The 15,000-nt window shown below is 41.3% G+C and overlaps 2 protein-coding genes and 1 long non-coding RNA gene across 4 annotated transcripts in view; all 3 read left to right on the top strand.

The window, feature by feature from the left end:
• The window catches only part of LOC138027199 (bromodomain adjacent to zinc finger domain protein 1A-like), a 30,399-nt gene extending 22,851 nt beyond the window's left edge, over positions 1-7,548 (top strand). For both annotated transcript variants that reach the window (XM_068874742.1, XM_068874741.1), the window contains exons 13-19: positions 1-236; positions 902-1,098; positions 1,546-2,058; positions 4,169-4,382; positions 5,063-5,281; positions 6,665-7,143; positions 7,223-7,548. The exon at positions 1-236 is cut by the window's left edge and continues 623 nt beyond it. In XM_068874742.1, the coding sequence (XP_068730843.1) occupies positions 1-236; positions 902-1,098; positions 1,546-2,058; positions 4,169-4,382; positions 5,063-5,281; positions 6,665-7,143; positions 7,223-7,483 (2,119 nt within the window). In that variant the 3' untranslated portion in view covers positions 7,484-7,548. The remainder of the gene's footprint in view (positions 237-901; positions 1,099-1,545; positions 2,059-4,168; positions 4,383-5,062; positions 5,282-6,664; positions 7,144-7,222) is intronic.
• LOC138027207 (uncharacterized) overlaps positions 1-15,000 on the top strand; it is a 107,779-nt gene that overhangs the window by 54,529 nt on the left and 38,250 nt on the right. The window lies entirely within an intron of this gene.
• Positions 9,596-15,000, top strand: part of LOC138027202 (uncharacterized) — a 9,996-nt gene continuing 4,591 nt past the window's right edge. The window contains exons 1-5 of the mRNA XM_068874746.1: positions 9,596-9,758; positions 11,270-11,430; positions 12,611-12,698; positions 13,092-13,183; positions 14,248-14,311. Coding sequence (XP_068730847.1) covers positions 9,702-9,758; positions 11,270-11,430; positions 12,611-12,698; positions 13,092-13,183; positions 14,248-14,311 — 462 coding nt within the window. The 5' untranslated portion in view covers positions 9,596-9,701. The remainder of the gene's footprint in view (positions 9,759-11,269; positions 11,431-12,610; positions 12,699-13,091; positions 13,184-14,247; positions 14,312-15,000) is intronic.

Here is a 15,000-nt window from a genome sequence, read left to right as displayed (position 1 = left end):
GTTTATTGAGAGGCCGGGAAGCAAAGAGGGGACCGTCAATGGTGTGGATGCAGTTGAACTGAACGGAAACGAAGAACTGATGGAGGTAGATGATGTCCAAGGAGGCAAGCCGAGCAAGCTGTCCAATGATGAGAAGTTGGTAGTGAAGAAGGAGGAAAATCCGATGGAGTGTGATGACGATCACAAGCCGGTTGTTAATGGCGTCAAAAGTGTTGCCAAAGAAAATAGTCTTGCGGGTAAGAAGTTAAGCGAAGTTTTGTAAATGAAAAGTAATTGCCTTAAAAGAACTCTGAACTTGGATTTGCTTTAAAAATTGGTGGGCTATATTGAAAACCGCAATTATTCCAATCGCTCATGGCCAAGTAGAACTTGAGGCAACTACTGCTGGTGAGCTGCAGTTGATGTTGGAGGTGTTCCTTGTTCAAAGGGAAAAAGAAGAACCAACTTGACAAAATTATTATCTTAGCGGTAGATAATTCGAGGCAATGATAATAGAGCGTCTCTGCCTGATTTAATCGATGCAGCCGCGAAGTTAAACCAGGGACTTCCACGATCAAATTCAAGGTGTGGTTAGAACGGGGTTTGAACTCGGGATCTCTGGAAGCAAACAAGCGCCCTAATCACTGGGCCACCGCTATGCTTCCGCTGTTATTGCGCCATTTCTTCACAAACCAAGACCTAGTTGAAGGAGAAAGCTGAGACGTAACGTTTTTTTTTTCCAACTTTTGTTGAAGTTGGACAGCTGTTAAGTAGACGACATAACCTCTCTTGAATATTGACGAAAGAGAGAAAGGATGCATGCGAGGATCATTTCTCTGTTTCGTAACCTCTCTTGTTTGTGGCCTGCAAAGCAATCTCCAGTTCTTGTTTTTGTTTTTTGTTTTTTTTGTTTGCAATATAGATTGTGAAGAGGGCAATGAACTGGTAGACAAGCCCACAGAGAGTTCATTTTCAGCTCTCCCTCTTCATCTTCAACTCAGCCAACCTTCATCGCCAGCTGCAAATAGTACACGCAGTAGTACACCCACTATCAGCTTGGTTACCGGGTCTGCTATGGTTAATCCAGTAGTGAAAGACCTGGCACTTGAGCTGCTCAAGGTAAGTTTAACTTGTCAGCAATCTCTTAAAGCTCGCGAGATTGACTCCTAAGCGATCCACGAAAGGGAAGCGTTGCTTCTCCCTTTTGCGTGGCTTCCGCGTCCCACAACCCTACAATTGCCCTCTGTAGTATGTCATGGTTGGAGGGAAAGTGCTCGGAGATATTAGATTCACTTTCTAAGGTAAAGAAAGATATGGCGATGATACTTCATTTACTTTCTTTAATCTTGTTTTTACAACTTTATCGAACAAACAATGAGACGCGTTTTCTTTCGAGCGCCAAAAAAAAAGACCTCTTCATTTCATTCTCCAGAGTTCTTATTGCCTGCAATCATTAAGCCTTATATAAGTCACGCGTCGCAAAGAACTGTAGCTCGTAGACTGACAGTTTCTTCCACTTGAAAAAACAAACATATGATTGACAATATTACAACTATTCTACGATAGGTTGAACAAGGAATCGAAAGAAAATATCTGAATCCACCCCTTGGCGAAGATGAAGAGACAAAACGACAAAAGCAAAAGAAAGCAGCCGTCGTGGCCATGAACGAGTTCAACGAAATGATGAAAACATCGGAGAACAAAGAAAAGCAGCGAAAAGATCGGAAAAAGGCAGAAGGTCAAGATGACGGCGTAGAACGCAAGGAAAGCGAAGAGGCAAAAGCCGATGAACAGGAAGACCACAACAACAGCAGCAGCAGCGGCAGTAGTTCGGCTGGTGAACCTGTGAAACAGAAGACATGTCTTGAGCGATGGCAGGAGTCCCTGCTTGCTTGCACGAACTTGTCTCAGGTATTTGTGCATCTAAATACGCTGGATCAGTCGGTGGCCTGGAGCAAGTCTGTACTGAATGCTCGGTGTCGGCTGTGCAAGAGGAAGGGTGACGCCGAACACATGTTGCTTTGTGATGCTTGTGATCGAGGGCATCATATGTATTGTCTGAAGCCACCTATTAAAGAGGTATGGAAAGCTGATAGCCGTGCAAAGGCCTTGACAGACAATTTTTAAGCCTTTTAAATTTCGTCTCTATTGTAAGCTTACCAAGGGAGAATGTAATGATGAATCTTCCTTGGCGCGTTTGAGTTGCTGGTGAAAACGTTTGTGGGACTTAAAAGGCCCATTTCCACCCTTGATGCAACGCGATCGTTTGTTATTGTTTTGAAAATGGTACTATTGTTAAACAGCGTATTCCAATTCGCTAACTCTTTTTGTCTATAATTTCGTAACACACCAAACCCGCACACTTGTCGCAAAGAGCAGGGCATGTAGTTCCCGGTGTTGTGGTCTGTCTTCTGTGGTATATCATGGTTGGGAGGGTAAAAAGGGCGCACTTAATTTGGAGCCTCGCTCTTTTGTGCGACCCCCACCACAGTTGTGGTGAAAGTTATAGTAAATGCATTCAGTGTGGAAATGGACCTTAAAGCTGTGTGTATGGAGCCACTTAAGCCTATAATTAGATGCAAGCACAATTTTGATATCCAGTACGAAATGCCTAGTTAAGTCAAGGCATTTGCTCCCTATTTTCGACAATTAGGTAAGTCTTAAGGTTAGGGTAACTACACTTAGAGTAAATGCAACTGTTAATCTTTATTTGAAGAGCAAAGTTTAAAGCTCACTTTATGTCGTCAACTGTCGGTATTCGTGGACAAAAGTGATGTTGAAGATGCGGAGAACAGCAAGGGGACACTTCGTGACGCTTATCAAAGTCGTCTTGCTTCTAATAGGCCCTAATCGGTAAATACTTGTTTCCATATCTCAAAGTGCCCTTGGACGTGAGGGGCCTGAAACAACAAAACTGAAACAACACAAACCCATACAAAAATGCTAACCTTAGGCCTAAACATTATCTAAAGCATAGTGTTTAGGCCTAAGGTTAGCATTTTTGTAAAGGTCTGGGTTGTTTCAGTTATTTTACCCTTCACCCTCTACCGCCTAGGTACTTCATGTATCCCCTATTATAGTGTATTTAAATTATAATGTATTCCCACGCGTATATTATAATGTATTTAAATAATTAGCCTTATATACCCATGTATACCCCTGTATACCCTCATATATCCCTATATACCCCTATATACCCATGTATACCCTTATATCCCTCTATATACCCATGTATACCCTTATATACCCCTATATAACCATGAAGTACTTACCCTCTACCGCCACCCCAGGCCCCTCACGTCCAAGGACACTTTGAGATATGGAAACAAGTCTTTACCGCCTTAATCACACGGCGGCCATGTTGAGTCCCGAGGGATTGAAAACTTTTGTTTTTGCGCACCGAGACTCGTTCCCAAACATTTCAACTCGAGGCTCGGAGTACGAAATCTATTGTCCATGGCCAATTTGGCCGCCGCGCGAATAAGGCTCATTGCGTGCGTGTCTGGACCTATCCTACAATACGTACCCTTGCACATGAGGTGCGAGAGGTCGTGGATTTAGAAGTCAGGCCTGACCAACACGCTTGGCCTTCGAATAGCTGACAAGAAAGTGTTTCCTTTTTAATGGCTTCTGCAAAATGGTTGGAGTCTTAACGGATACGAACGATGAACTGTAGGCCCCGTGTCACAATCCTTCAATGTTCATAACGCTGGGGACATAAAGAACTCACGGTCTATTCGCGAAGACTGGAGCTCGCAGTGGTGTGGTCTGTCGTTAGTTGTATATCATGGTTGCGAAGGTAGATGCCAGGTGATACAAGCTAGTCGACCGTCCGTGGGTAAATTAAGATACGATGATGATGACCTCCCCCGAGACAACTTGTTGCTGTTTTATTGGCTGCATGACGAGAGTAGTAGCCCTTATCGAGTTCGATATACTCGTTGGGCTACCTGACACCACAAAAAAGATATGGAGATGGTTGCAAAATTGTCAATTTAAGTTCGCGAAAAAGGTTTCACAATTTTCTGAGACAAAACAACAGGAGGGCACTTTTTTGTTTTAAGCAGAAATCTAAAAAGGAAAATTGCACCTCCCCTTAAATTTAAGATAACACACCTTTTAGAAGCGTGGACGAAGTTACCAGAAGAGTGCAGTTGACTTTCCTTTCATTTTTTGTTTTGACGCCAAGGTCCCCGAAGGTCAGTGGTTTTGTGCAGACTGTCGTCCCAAGGAACCAAGACGCAGTGATCGACGGAAAAGGCCCATAGCCAAGGAGGAAGAGATGGATGATGAGGGCGCAAACAGATCAGAAGAAGACAAGAACAGCGAAGATGAAGATAGTGATTATGATGAGGAAGAAGAGGTCGAAAGCGAATCGGAAAGCGATGAAAAAGATGTGCAAAGTAAGTGATGTTTTTGCCGGTGGTTTTCCGATGCGCTTGTGACTTGCCACAAATGTTGCTCTCTGTATTGTCGGGCATTCGGGATCGTCGGCGAAACCAAAGTAGTTATCATTGTGACGTGTGGCTCATACGCGCGTCTCAAATGCAAAACGCTGGTACAAATGAAAACGATGCTCCAACGTGGACGCAGTGGAAATCTATTTAGAATAGGGACAAGACTGGCTTCAACCGTGGCGGTTCAATAACGGTCCATTTTACGACTGAAGCTCAGTCACCGTGGCCCACGCAATGGAGGCTGACTTTTCTTGGTAACTTCGATACCTTTTTTAGGCCATGGGCCCGTTTCTCGAAAGTCCCGACAACTTTTCGGGCCTGAAAAGCCATTTGTGAACCTACCAACTTCGTGCGCAGGAAAGCCGATCTTTTAACATGTTTTGAAGATAACAAAAACTGACTGTGAAGTTTGACGACTTAAATGCTCTCCGTTCTGGAGATACAGAGGGAATCGTGACACCCGAAAATAGCCCGTAAAGTTTCGGGACTTTCGAGAAACGGGCCCCAGGTCCCTTTAGAAGCAAACTTAAAAAGTCGTCTATGGGTGATCGGCAATATTTTCTTTCTTTTCCAGGTAATGGGAATAGCCATACTAAAAGCTGATTTTGTTTTGATTTTGCTATCAGGTGATGCCAGCGAAAGCTCCGAACATGGCGACCAATGTGCAGTGTGTTGCGAGGGAGGAGAGCTTCTGTGCTGTGACACCTGCCCATTGGCGTATCACATCCATTGCGCTTATCCACCCTTAAGGCGAATACCGCGCGGTAACTGGGCCTGTCAGGTGTGCACAGGGGCTGATGACGAACGACCACGGAGTTGCCGCGTTAAAAAGGCCACTATAGAAGGTAACTAGTCATGTTATGTCACTGATCTGAAGACTGGATCGAGAGACTTTTTTTGTTTTCAAAACTGAAGCCCGTGGCCCATCTTGTTGGCACCACTTCCGCCCTTAATGTTCGTATGGACAGAAAAGCAAGAGTGAATTAAATAAGAGTGTTGTTATGGCATGGGTGGCCTCCCCAGCACAATCACAAATGAGTCTATTTTTAGAATACCCGTTCCCGCGAAAACCACTTGTCATGTCCCAGCAAAAAAATATGGCAGAGCACTCCCGCGTGACATGGCTTCTTCTGATTGATTAAAATTGGCGGTCCTTTGTTTGTTTCGCGCGCAAAGTGTATCTAAAAATAAATCCATTTGTGATTGTGCTGGGCCAAGGCCGCAAAGTGATAAATCATTACTCGTATCTAATGCACTCTTGCAGAAAAGTTATGGGTAAAAATGAATCGTGGAAAAATTTGGAAGTGGTTTTTACAACATTTCCATATTGCTTTTCTCTTTCTTTAAACTCTTACGATGAGGCCTCGGAGTGGTCCCAACAAGATGGCCACCACGATTTTCGTTGTACTTCACTTTAAGCAATTGTGGGTTTTTTTCACTCACGTGATCAACAGCCATGTTTTTTAACGAAAACAAAAGGAAGCATTTGCGTAATAGTACAGTTCAATTCCCGGAGGATTGGGTCGGCACACAAACATGGCCGCCTTTTCTTTGTTTTGGGGCACAAACATGGCGGGCGTGACGTCATGTGGAAACCGAGAATAGGTGCTCGGTCCAGTCTTTTTTGGATCAGTGTGTTATGGCTAAAAAGTCGTTGGCGTGACCTAGTGGTCTTGGTACGTGATTGGCATAAGAACTTTCCCCCCCCCCATCCTTCCTCCTCCAAGATTCAACTTCCGCCTTGGCCCTTTAATTGGATTTGTCATGAGTCGTCCTGGATCGACTACCAGCATGCTTTGCAAATAACCAGCTGATTGGCTCTATCCAGTCGGGTTTCTCTTGTTTTTATATTTTTATTCACTTTATTGTTTTATTTGATTATTTTTTTTCACGGCTCTGCAAGTTTCTGGTTTTAATTACTTTAATCAGTTCGCTCATTTCGCTTCTCGTTGAATTGAGCGAATTTGTCATCTGCATCTTTTCTCGGTGAAATATTTTGCCTCCATAAAAAATATCATGATGAAGGTGGATTTTAGCGCGTCCAGAGGTTGAAGTTTATGTGATCGTAGTCAGTGTCTATTTTTCATGTAAGTGGAACTAATTTTCATAAGATTGACTTAGCAATTGGACTTTGTTGACAGACACTCACTGTATTAAAGTTGCCGTCTACGTATGCATCCTTTTTGTTGCATGATAATTGTAGTTGGGTTTTGCTTTCTTTTTTCTAGCTGCTCAGAGAACTCTTGAGCGAAGCATTAAGGTGGTAAAGAAGAAACAAACGCGGAGGGAATCCCGTCAGAGTAGCAAACAAACAAAAAAGACTACCAGTCGGTCGAAAAAACGTCAAGTGTCTTCTTCGCCATCGCCTCCTCCGCGCTCACGGAAAAGTGGAGCCAAACCTGACAAAAAGCCGGCGAAGCGTCGACGAGTGTCTTCGTCCTCGGGATCTTTGTCGTCTCGCTCTTCATCGCCCGCTCCTGGTGTAGGCCGAAGCGGAAGTGTTAAAATAGTGCCTCGTGGACGTGGCCGAAGTTCTATCGATTCTTCTCGCTCCTCGTCACCGGCGTCGCGACCTCGGAGCAAAAAGCCTGCAGGCAGGAGAGATCCCAAGCTGGCAGCCAAGTTTGCTGTGTGCAAGAAACTACTGGACGATATGATAAACCACGAGGATAGCTGGCCTTTCCTTGAACCCGTGAATGTTACTGAGGTAAGTTTGAGACTAGCATGGGATGAGTTTCCCAGAGAAACTGCAAACCATGGACTCGTAACTTTCTCTCTTCTTTCAGAATCCCGATTATCTTCGCTTCGTCGACAAGCCGATCGACCTAGGCACCATCAAGGAAAATCTGAACGACAAAGCTTACGAGTCCGTGGATGATTTCGCTTCGGACGTCCGCCGAATATTCATCAACTGCTCCGAATACTGCAAACCGCGTGGAAAGGAGGCTCGGGCCGGTGTACGTCTTTCTGCTTTCTTCGAGACACAGTATTCTGAATTGGGACTGGATGCGAACGAGGGACGAACCACTCGTAGTCGACGGACATGATCCGGACTGCACTTTGTCAAGAAAACATTAAACGGAAGTAAAAGAATAAAATGGTGATTTATAAAGTTTGACTTGAATGCTTTGATTGGCGATTTTCTTGTTCCTCGACTACGTTTTTCTGCCGTGAGAGGGGCGATAAATTAGGCGGGTTGAAGTTTTACGTAAGTGCAACGAAAGGAAGGTATTCAGTAAGATTTGATCGGCGTTAACTCTTACGTGTTTCAACTTAAACACTTTGTAAAAATTGAGAGAAAGATGTTGCTTATTAGAGATGGACATGCTGGCGTTATTTTTCATTCGTAGTACTGACTACAGTGATTTCGTTGTTAACATTAGGCGAGTTCATACTAGGGACGTAACAATGCTTCAAGTGTGCCCGAGTTCTGCTTTGAATGTAAACGAGATTAATTTTAGTTCAAATACCTTACTTTGTGACCTTAGAAACGAGGTATGTTCAGGGAAGCCTAACTACGATCTCGATCGTAAGGGGTCAAGTAAGTCTCAAGTTGATTTGTTTTTTGTTGTTGCACTTTAATATGGCCTACTTGGGCCCCAGTATGAACTCGCTTATTGTAGACAAACATTTGCAATTCGTCTTCGAAAAACAGCGGCCAAGTATACGAAGATTATAATACAGATTATCATTTCACGTGAAAAGCAACTTTTAAGACTCAGCATCCCACAGTGTGAATCAGAGTTTTTGTGAACTTTTTTCTGGTGTTTTCTCCGGTTTCTCTGTTTCTTCCTAATCATTTTCTGTTTATTAACGATCTCTGTAAAGCCGTCTTAAAAAAAAAGAGTCGAAACGCTTGTATATAATGCCGACAATAAAGAATGCACAAGTTTTATTACTTTTCAGAGGTGTTAATTCTCCGGCATTTCAAATTATTGCTCGTTTGTACCATTAAATTCTCAAGTTGTATAATTAATACTGTGTACGATTTCATTGTGCTTCCGTTTACACTGTAACAAATTCTCTAAAATGTGTTTTGGCTTTGCCTCGATGATCAAACGGAAATGACACTAAGAATTCAGTCTGTGCCGGTTTCAGAATCCGGCGCTAATGGAGGCACTGGTTTCCTGGTTATACGAGATTCTTGCACATACTGTGTGGACATAACACCATGTTATAGGGCTCTGGGGGATCTGGCGTTCTTCAAATAATGAGTCAGAACGTAATAGATGCTATTGCTATTCACTGACGCGCAATGGGCCATTTCCGAGTTGCTGGTTGTCTCGGTTTCGAAGTGAGTCTTGGTGCTCAACTATTGTAAGGGAAATGAGTTAGATTTGCATAAGAATACGCAACTCATTTCTATTTGAATGGTTGTGCACCAGGACTCGCTTTGAAACTGAGGCATGCAGCAACTCGGAAATGGGCTATTAGGTGGTAACTGCTATGCGGCAGCAACCCGTTCTCCCCCTTGAATTCGTGATTATCCTAAATTGTTAATATATTATCGTGAATTTAGAACACTGAAAGCTTGATATGGATCATGGAAAACGGTCATATTTGTTAGAAGGTGTCACTCCAAGTGTATGGACATTAGGACTCGAGCCTGGGAATGTTCATTGTTAACCCGTCACCTAACCACTTGACAACCACACCGCTAGCTGTTCAGGGACAATATTTCAAACACTATTTGATAATACTGTATTATCAGTCGCCAACAGACAACATGAAACACTACCAAAGGTCGGTTTCCAAACTTCGCGACCAAGCTAAGCATTTTAAAATCAAAGCTTAGCCTTAAATTATTGATCTAGCTTAGGCCTAATTACTCTTCAGCAGCGACATTCTATGGTAGACTTTGAGAAATGCGGTGTCCTGATCTTCAGTGTTAAAGCGGAAAGAAGCGGTTTCTGCACAGGCGAAATTCTGGGTTCAAATCCAATCCACGGATATAATCTTTTATTTCCTTATTTTCTCTGCTATCACAAGTCCTGGGACACAGTCTTCTATATTTACGATAATAGTGAATTCAACGTAAATAACCGCGAATTCATGGGCGAGAACTTGTTGCAGGGGCAGCTAGTAAAAGAAGACGAAGCCGACTTATGACAGTCAGCAGCCCAATCCGTGAGAAGACTGGTTCAACTCCCAGAATGCATACCGATCGTGGATGGAGCCAACATTATAAATATCGGAGCAAAGAAGACAATTCTGCTGGTGCCAAAACATATTTTGCGTAAAGTTGAGCGACATCTTCCGTGCAAAATGGACGACAGATTAGACCAGAGTAAGGAAGATTACAGGGCAAGTTTAACAGTCCAGGTATTGCTCACTCATTTCAACTTTTTGCGTTGAAGTAGGTTAGTTTAAAAAGTACGAACCCCATACGTTCGAAGTCTCTTTTGGGATAAACAAAGGTGGACCAACCTGGGCCAACATTTCTTGTTAAGCATTTCTCTTCAAGGTTTCTGGAGACGTTTATTCTAGTGTTGCAGGTTTTGCCTTTATATTGTGTTTTTCTTTACCGTTGCTCGAGTTTTTAAACCAGCTGAAATTTGTTGTAGACAACTAAGACCAGATGTAAGCGTCGTCTTGCAATTGGGGGTATAAATGAAATTTGCCTTTTGCTGCGAGGAAAAAATTTCCAAGGTTATCACGATATTTTATATACTTTAAATCTATAACAAGCTAAATTTTGAGCTATAAAGACCTCCATATCTTGAGAGCTTGAAAGCACATTCACCGTCCCATTTACAAACCTCTACGTTAAACCCCTTTGGGGGCTGGCGCGGTGGCGCAGTGGTGAGAGCACTCGCGTTACACCAATGTGGCCCTGGGGTCGATTCCCCGATGTCGGCCCCATGTGTAGGTGGAGTTTGTTGGTTCTCTACACTTTTCCGAGAGATTTTTTTTCCTGGGTATTCCAGTTTTCCCGCCATATCCAAAACCAACATCTGATTTGATTTGATTTTTGTAGTCTCCCAAATTGCTAGAGCACTCGTGTTCAGCTAAATAACCTTGAGACTTAAAATAATTGGTTATTATTATTATTATTATTATTATTATTATTATTATTATTATTATTATTAGTAGTAGTAGTAGTAGTAGTAGTAGTAGTAGTAGTATTAATAGTTTTCAGTAAGTCTGCCCCCATGTAAGATACATTGTAAAACGAATGGCAGTTGAAGTGTTTTTTCAATTAGCCGATATCAAAAATACCATAATACTCTTTGTTCCTCCAAAATTTCGCATAAGCATTGTTTTTATGCAAAATTTTGGAGGGACTAACAAAGAGTGTTAAGGTATTTTTATATCAGTTAATTAATATGTGCTGCACATTATGATGTCGTTATATTACTTTGCATGCAATTAGGTAGGAAAATGAAAGTTTACAAATCTTTTAATGGCTGGTAGTCCAATATGGCATCTGGAGATAATCTCTAAAATTATCATTTTAACATAAGCAGCAGTCTAAATTCTTTCTCCACTTTATACCAAATCTTGTAACATATTACGAGAGCAGTTAATCTCTTGCACATGTTTAACACTGTCTGAATCCTCACCATTGTGCAAAATTATACATATGTATTAATTTAATGTAGAACTCAAAGTGGACAACTTTAGTTTGGGTCAAATAATCTTGTTTCTATTGAATTTGACTAGTTTAAGACACTGCAGGTTTTTAATCCTTGATCCACTACTGTTCTTAAGATACAACAAATTTCTATACATTGGGAAGGTTGAGTTTATTTAAGAGAGGTACCACTGAGGAATTGTTGACCGCTACTTCAGATTTCTGCTTGTTAATTCCTATTCGATACCTTCTTTTGTAGCCCCATGCAGGTCTTATGTCAGCTGGTGCATCAGGGTTACAGACGACAACCTCTCTACCGGGAGGTCTAAGTGCCTACCCACCTACTCCCAGTCCGATGCCACCACTCACACCAATGACACCGATGACAGCTGAACAGGCTGGGATTGTACCACAACTTCAGTGAGTTACCATAGCATAATACAATAATATCATTCGTGGTTTTGCTGCAACTGTACCACCAACTTGAAATTTGTCTTGTAACATAGGACAAATGCCACTTTGAAATAATGATCCAAGACAAGTACCATACAATTATTTCTGTGTAATGTCCAAACCACTGTTGCATGTGAAAATGAGTTTTCAAAGTTTTTAATCCTCGCTCTGCCCACTCATTTAATGTGGAGTGTCCAAACATAATTTTAATAGGTTGGAGTTCACTTCCTCAGAAAGTAGTGTCTGTGCCTCTTTGTGTGTCTCTTGTGAGATGTGCCAAGGTGCCTAGCCACCTGCACAGGCTTTACACTTTATATTGCACAGGGCTCGAAATTGCGACCAATACAGTCGCATTTGCGACTAAATTTTTCCCTTTGCGACTAAAATATCTGGAGAGGTCGCAAATTTGCGACTTGTTGTCACCTTCGCTGTTTCGAAACAAAAGGGTTAGCATTTGCCACTTTGCTGCTACTTTTGCTAAAATAAATAAAGAAATGACAAAGTTATTTTGTTTCTCGTTGTGACTTTTCTCTGAAGATAGCATAATTGTAGAGTAATTTAGCTGCGATGTTACGTGCACAGCTCCATTTCTTCGATCATTCGCCATTTTCAGCGGTTTCTTTACACACAAGTATTGCGGGCTCATATTTTTTTTGCTAAACCGCTGACAACACAATGCAGCGCGGCGATTTTGCGACTAAAATTTGCGAAATTGCAACTTAATTTTCGTATCTTATCGCAAAATGTGACTGGATTTTTTTGTTAATTTCGAGCCCTGAGCAAGCTGACCTGATCCACTCAGTGGACAGTGTAATATACAATAAGCAACAAAAAATAGTTGATACACTGAACTGGGAAGACAAAAATTAAGGAAAAATCACCTTAACGTTACATTAGTGCACTTGCACTCCCCCCTCTTCCCCCACCTCCCCCCTTCAATGTTGGTAACGGAAAAAGGAAGAGTTGGCGATAAGAAAACAACATTGTTTTGGGGGGAGGGGAGGGATTTGTCCAAGATTCCTTTAAAGGGAAAGTGTCTCAACCCTTTTGGCGCTTATTGTAGAATAAATATTAGGAAGTACTTTTTTCAAGTTCTTTGTTGAACAAAATATCCAACTCTTTTTTGTGGTTTGTCAATTACTTCCAGAAACATTGTGTCCACGGTAAATCTTGGTTGCAAGCTGGATTTAAAGAAGATTGCCCTTCATGCAAGGAATGCTGAATACAATCCCAAGGTAGAATTCCCATAAGGATCAATTTTTTTAAAGATATAATAACCTTCCCTTTTTTCAAGTCTATTAACTTTTTTAACAAACACTGAATTCTGTGTGCAAAGTTGTACACAAAAGTGGAACGTTGTACAATGAAGAGAGGTCCAGTAATCTGTTGAAGTCAATTTGTAAATAGCATGATGCAAATTTGTATGTTAAATGTAAATAAAATGTAAACAATGACATCAGCAAAGATTCCCTTATTGAACCCCGCGCTTATCGAAGAACCACTCTGCTTCCTTTAAAATCGTGCATCTCACGATTAGCAAGCATGAAAATGATTTTCTGCTTTTTTGTGGAATTGAGATTATAAATCGCTTACAAGAGTGATGACAATTAAATTATCAACTTTTCCAGCGTTTTGCAGCCGTCATAATGAGGATACGTGAGCCGCGGACCACTGCATTGATATTCAGTTCTGGAAAAATGGTTTGCACAGGGGCAAAGAGGTACATGTAACTCAACTGTCATTTACAGCTTTTTGGACTGATTACTGCGATCTTATAATTCTGTGGAATCTTAACATCAAGCGCTAAGGGCTAAGTGCCAAACTGCGTTTTTGCTTCCATTAATCAAATTTCCAAACATAGCCAGGAAGATGGACTCCACTTCCGGAAATTGAATTCGAGTTTTTGGTTAGTTCACAGCTTGAACAGCATTATATGTTTTTAGAATTTTTTAAGACTGTAAAGAGATTTGTACAGATTCCATCACTTTTCATCAGCATTGAGTTTGAATAATTATACGAATGTACCATGGGAACCAAAGATGCTGATTGGTAGGTTAGTCATGCATCAATTTATTTCGTCATCTGTGGTGGCTGAAAGAAGTTTGATTGATGGAAGCCAAAACGCAGTTTGGCTGTTGGCGCTTGAGAATGGATTCTGCAGAATTATGAAAAAAGCTGCGGCAGCAGTAAAGGAATTACTGGAGTATTTTGTTGTTTAAAGATAAACCCAAACATCCAGTGATGTTAGGAGCGAATACTTTGACACTCTTTTACACATTTGGTCATCAAATGACCATCCATTTATTAGTATTCTTTAGATTTTTATAATACTTTTAATGGGTTTAATGAGATATGAGAGCAACAAAGGTGGCACTCATTTGTCCCATGGCAGAGCTAGAGAGAGGGATGGGTCTATTCTTTCGATGACATCAAGAACTAATTTACATTGCCAAAGTTCTTTCAAAACTTTAATGCAAAATAGTTTATGATGTCATCGAAGGAATAGGTCCATGCCTCTCACTGCCTTGGCCATGGGACAACGACTGCCAGCATTTTTCTCTTACATACTACCTTATGAGGGACATTATGCAGTAAAAAGTAAAATCTAGAGAAGCAAAGGCAACTATAACTTTTAAAATGTTTTTGATATTTTACTTTTGCTAATTTGTAAAAATATTTTGAGGTTAGGTTCACTTTAATGTAGAAGCTTTTAATTTTCAAGTGGTAGCAGATCTGAAGATCCTGGATCTTTTTAAAGAATGTTGTACATTTTGTGTTTCACAGTGAAGAACAGTCCAGACTGGCAGCTCGGAAATATGCCAGAGTTGTTCAAAAGCTTGGCTTCCCGGTAAGTTCTTTTCAATAAATTTTTCCACTTAAAAACTGGGGTAAAGGGAAATGATCAGACATATCCACTGGCAGGATTTTTAGTAAAGAGGTTCAAGCTAATGGTAGTCCCTAGTGATAGAGTTCTAAAGTGGTGGTGATGTAAAAATTACATGAAATTGTGGGATTTGTTGGGATATTTTAACCCGTTGTCTCCTGGAGGTTCCCCATTGACGAGTAAAATCGTCTGGCGTTTGACAGAGTAAAATACTGGTCTGGCCGGGTAATTAGGCCAGTTTGGGTCTCGATGGGTTAAAAGAATATCTGAAAGGCCTAGTTGCCAAAAACTAGCATAGACTATTTTCCAAATTTGCCATTATGCAATTTACCTTTTGGAGGTTCTTTACATAAAAACAACAAAAGTTATTTACTCTTGGGACTGTTTCATGCTTCAGTGAACTGGATATCCATTGTTTTAATGCAAATAATCCCCCAAAGTGAGCTGTATTATGGGATTTGTGAAAATAGTGAATTGTGGGGCAGATTGTCTTGGAGATACTAGTGCCATTTTGCTCTGATGACTCCATACAAATCCTTCTAAATTTGACTTGGTTCTTAATGTTATGAACTGAGTGAAATGTAGGATGATTTGTGTTGGGTCGTCAGAGCATAACTGCGGTAATATGCGTATCTCAAAGACATTTGCCTTGA

This window comes from Montipora capricornis, chromosome 12 (assembly GCF_036669925.1).
Source record: "Montipora capricornis isolate CH-2021 chromosome 12, ASM3666992v2, whole genome shotgun sequence".
Taxonomy (NCBI): domain Eukaryota; kingdom Metazoa; phylum Cnidaria; class Anthozoa; order Scleractinia; family Acroporidae; genus Montipora; species Montipora capricornis.
The sequence above is the reverse complement of the archived record's forward strand: the minus strand, read 5'-3'. Positions and strand labels throughout refer to the sequence as shown.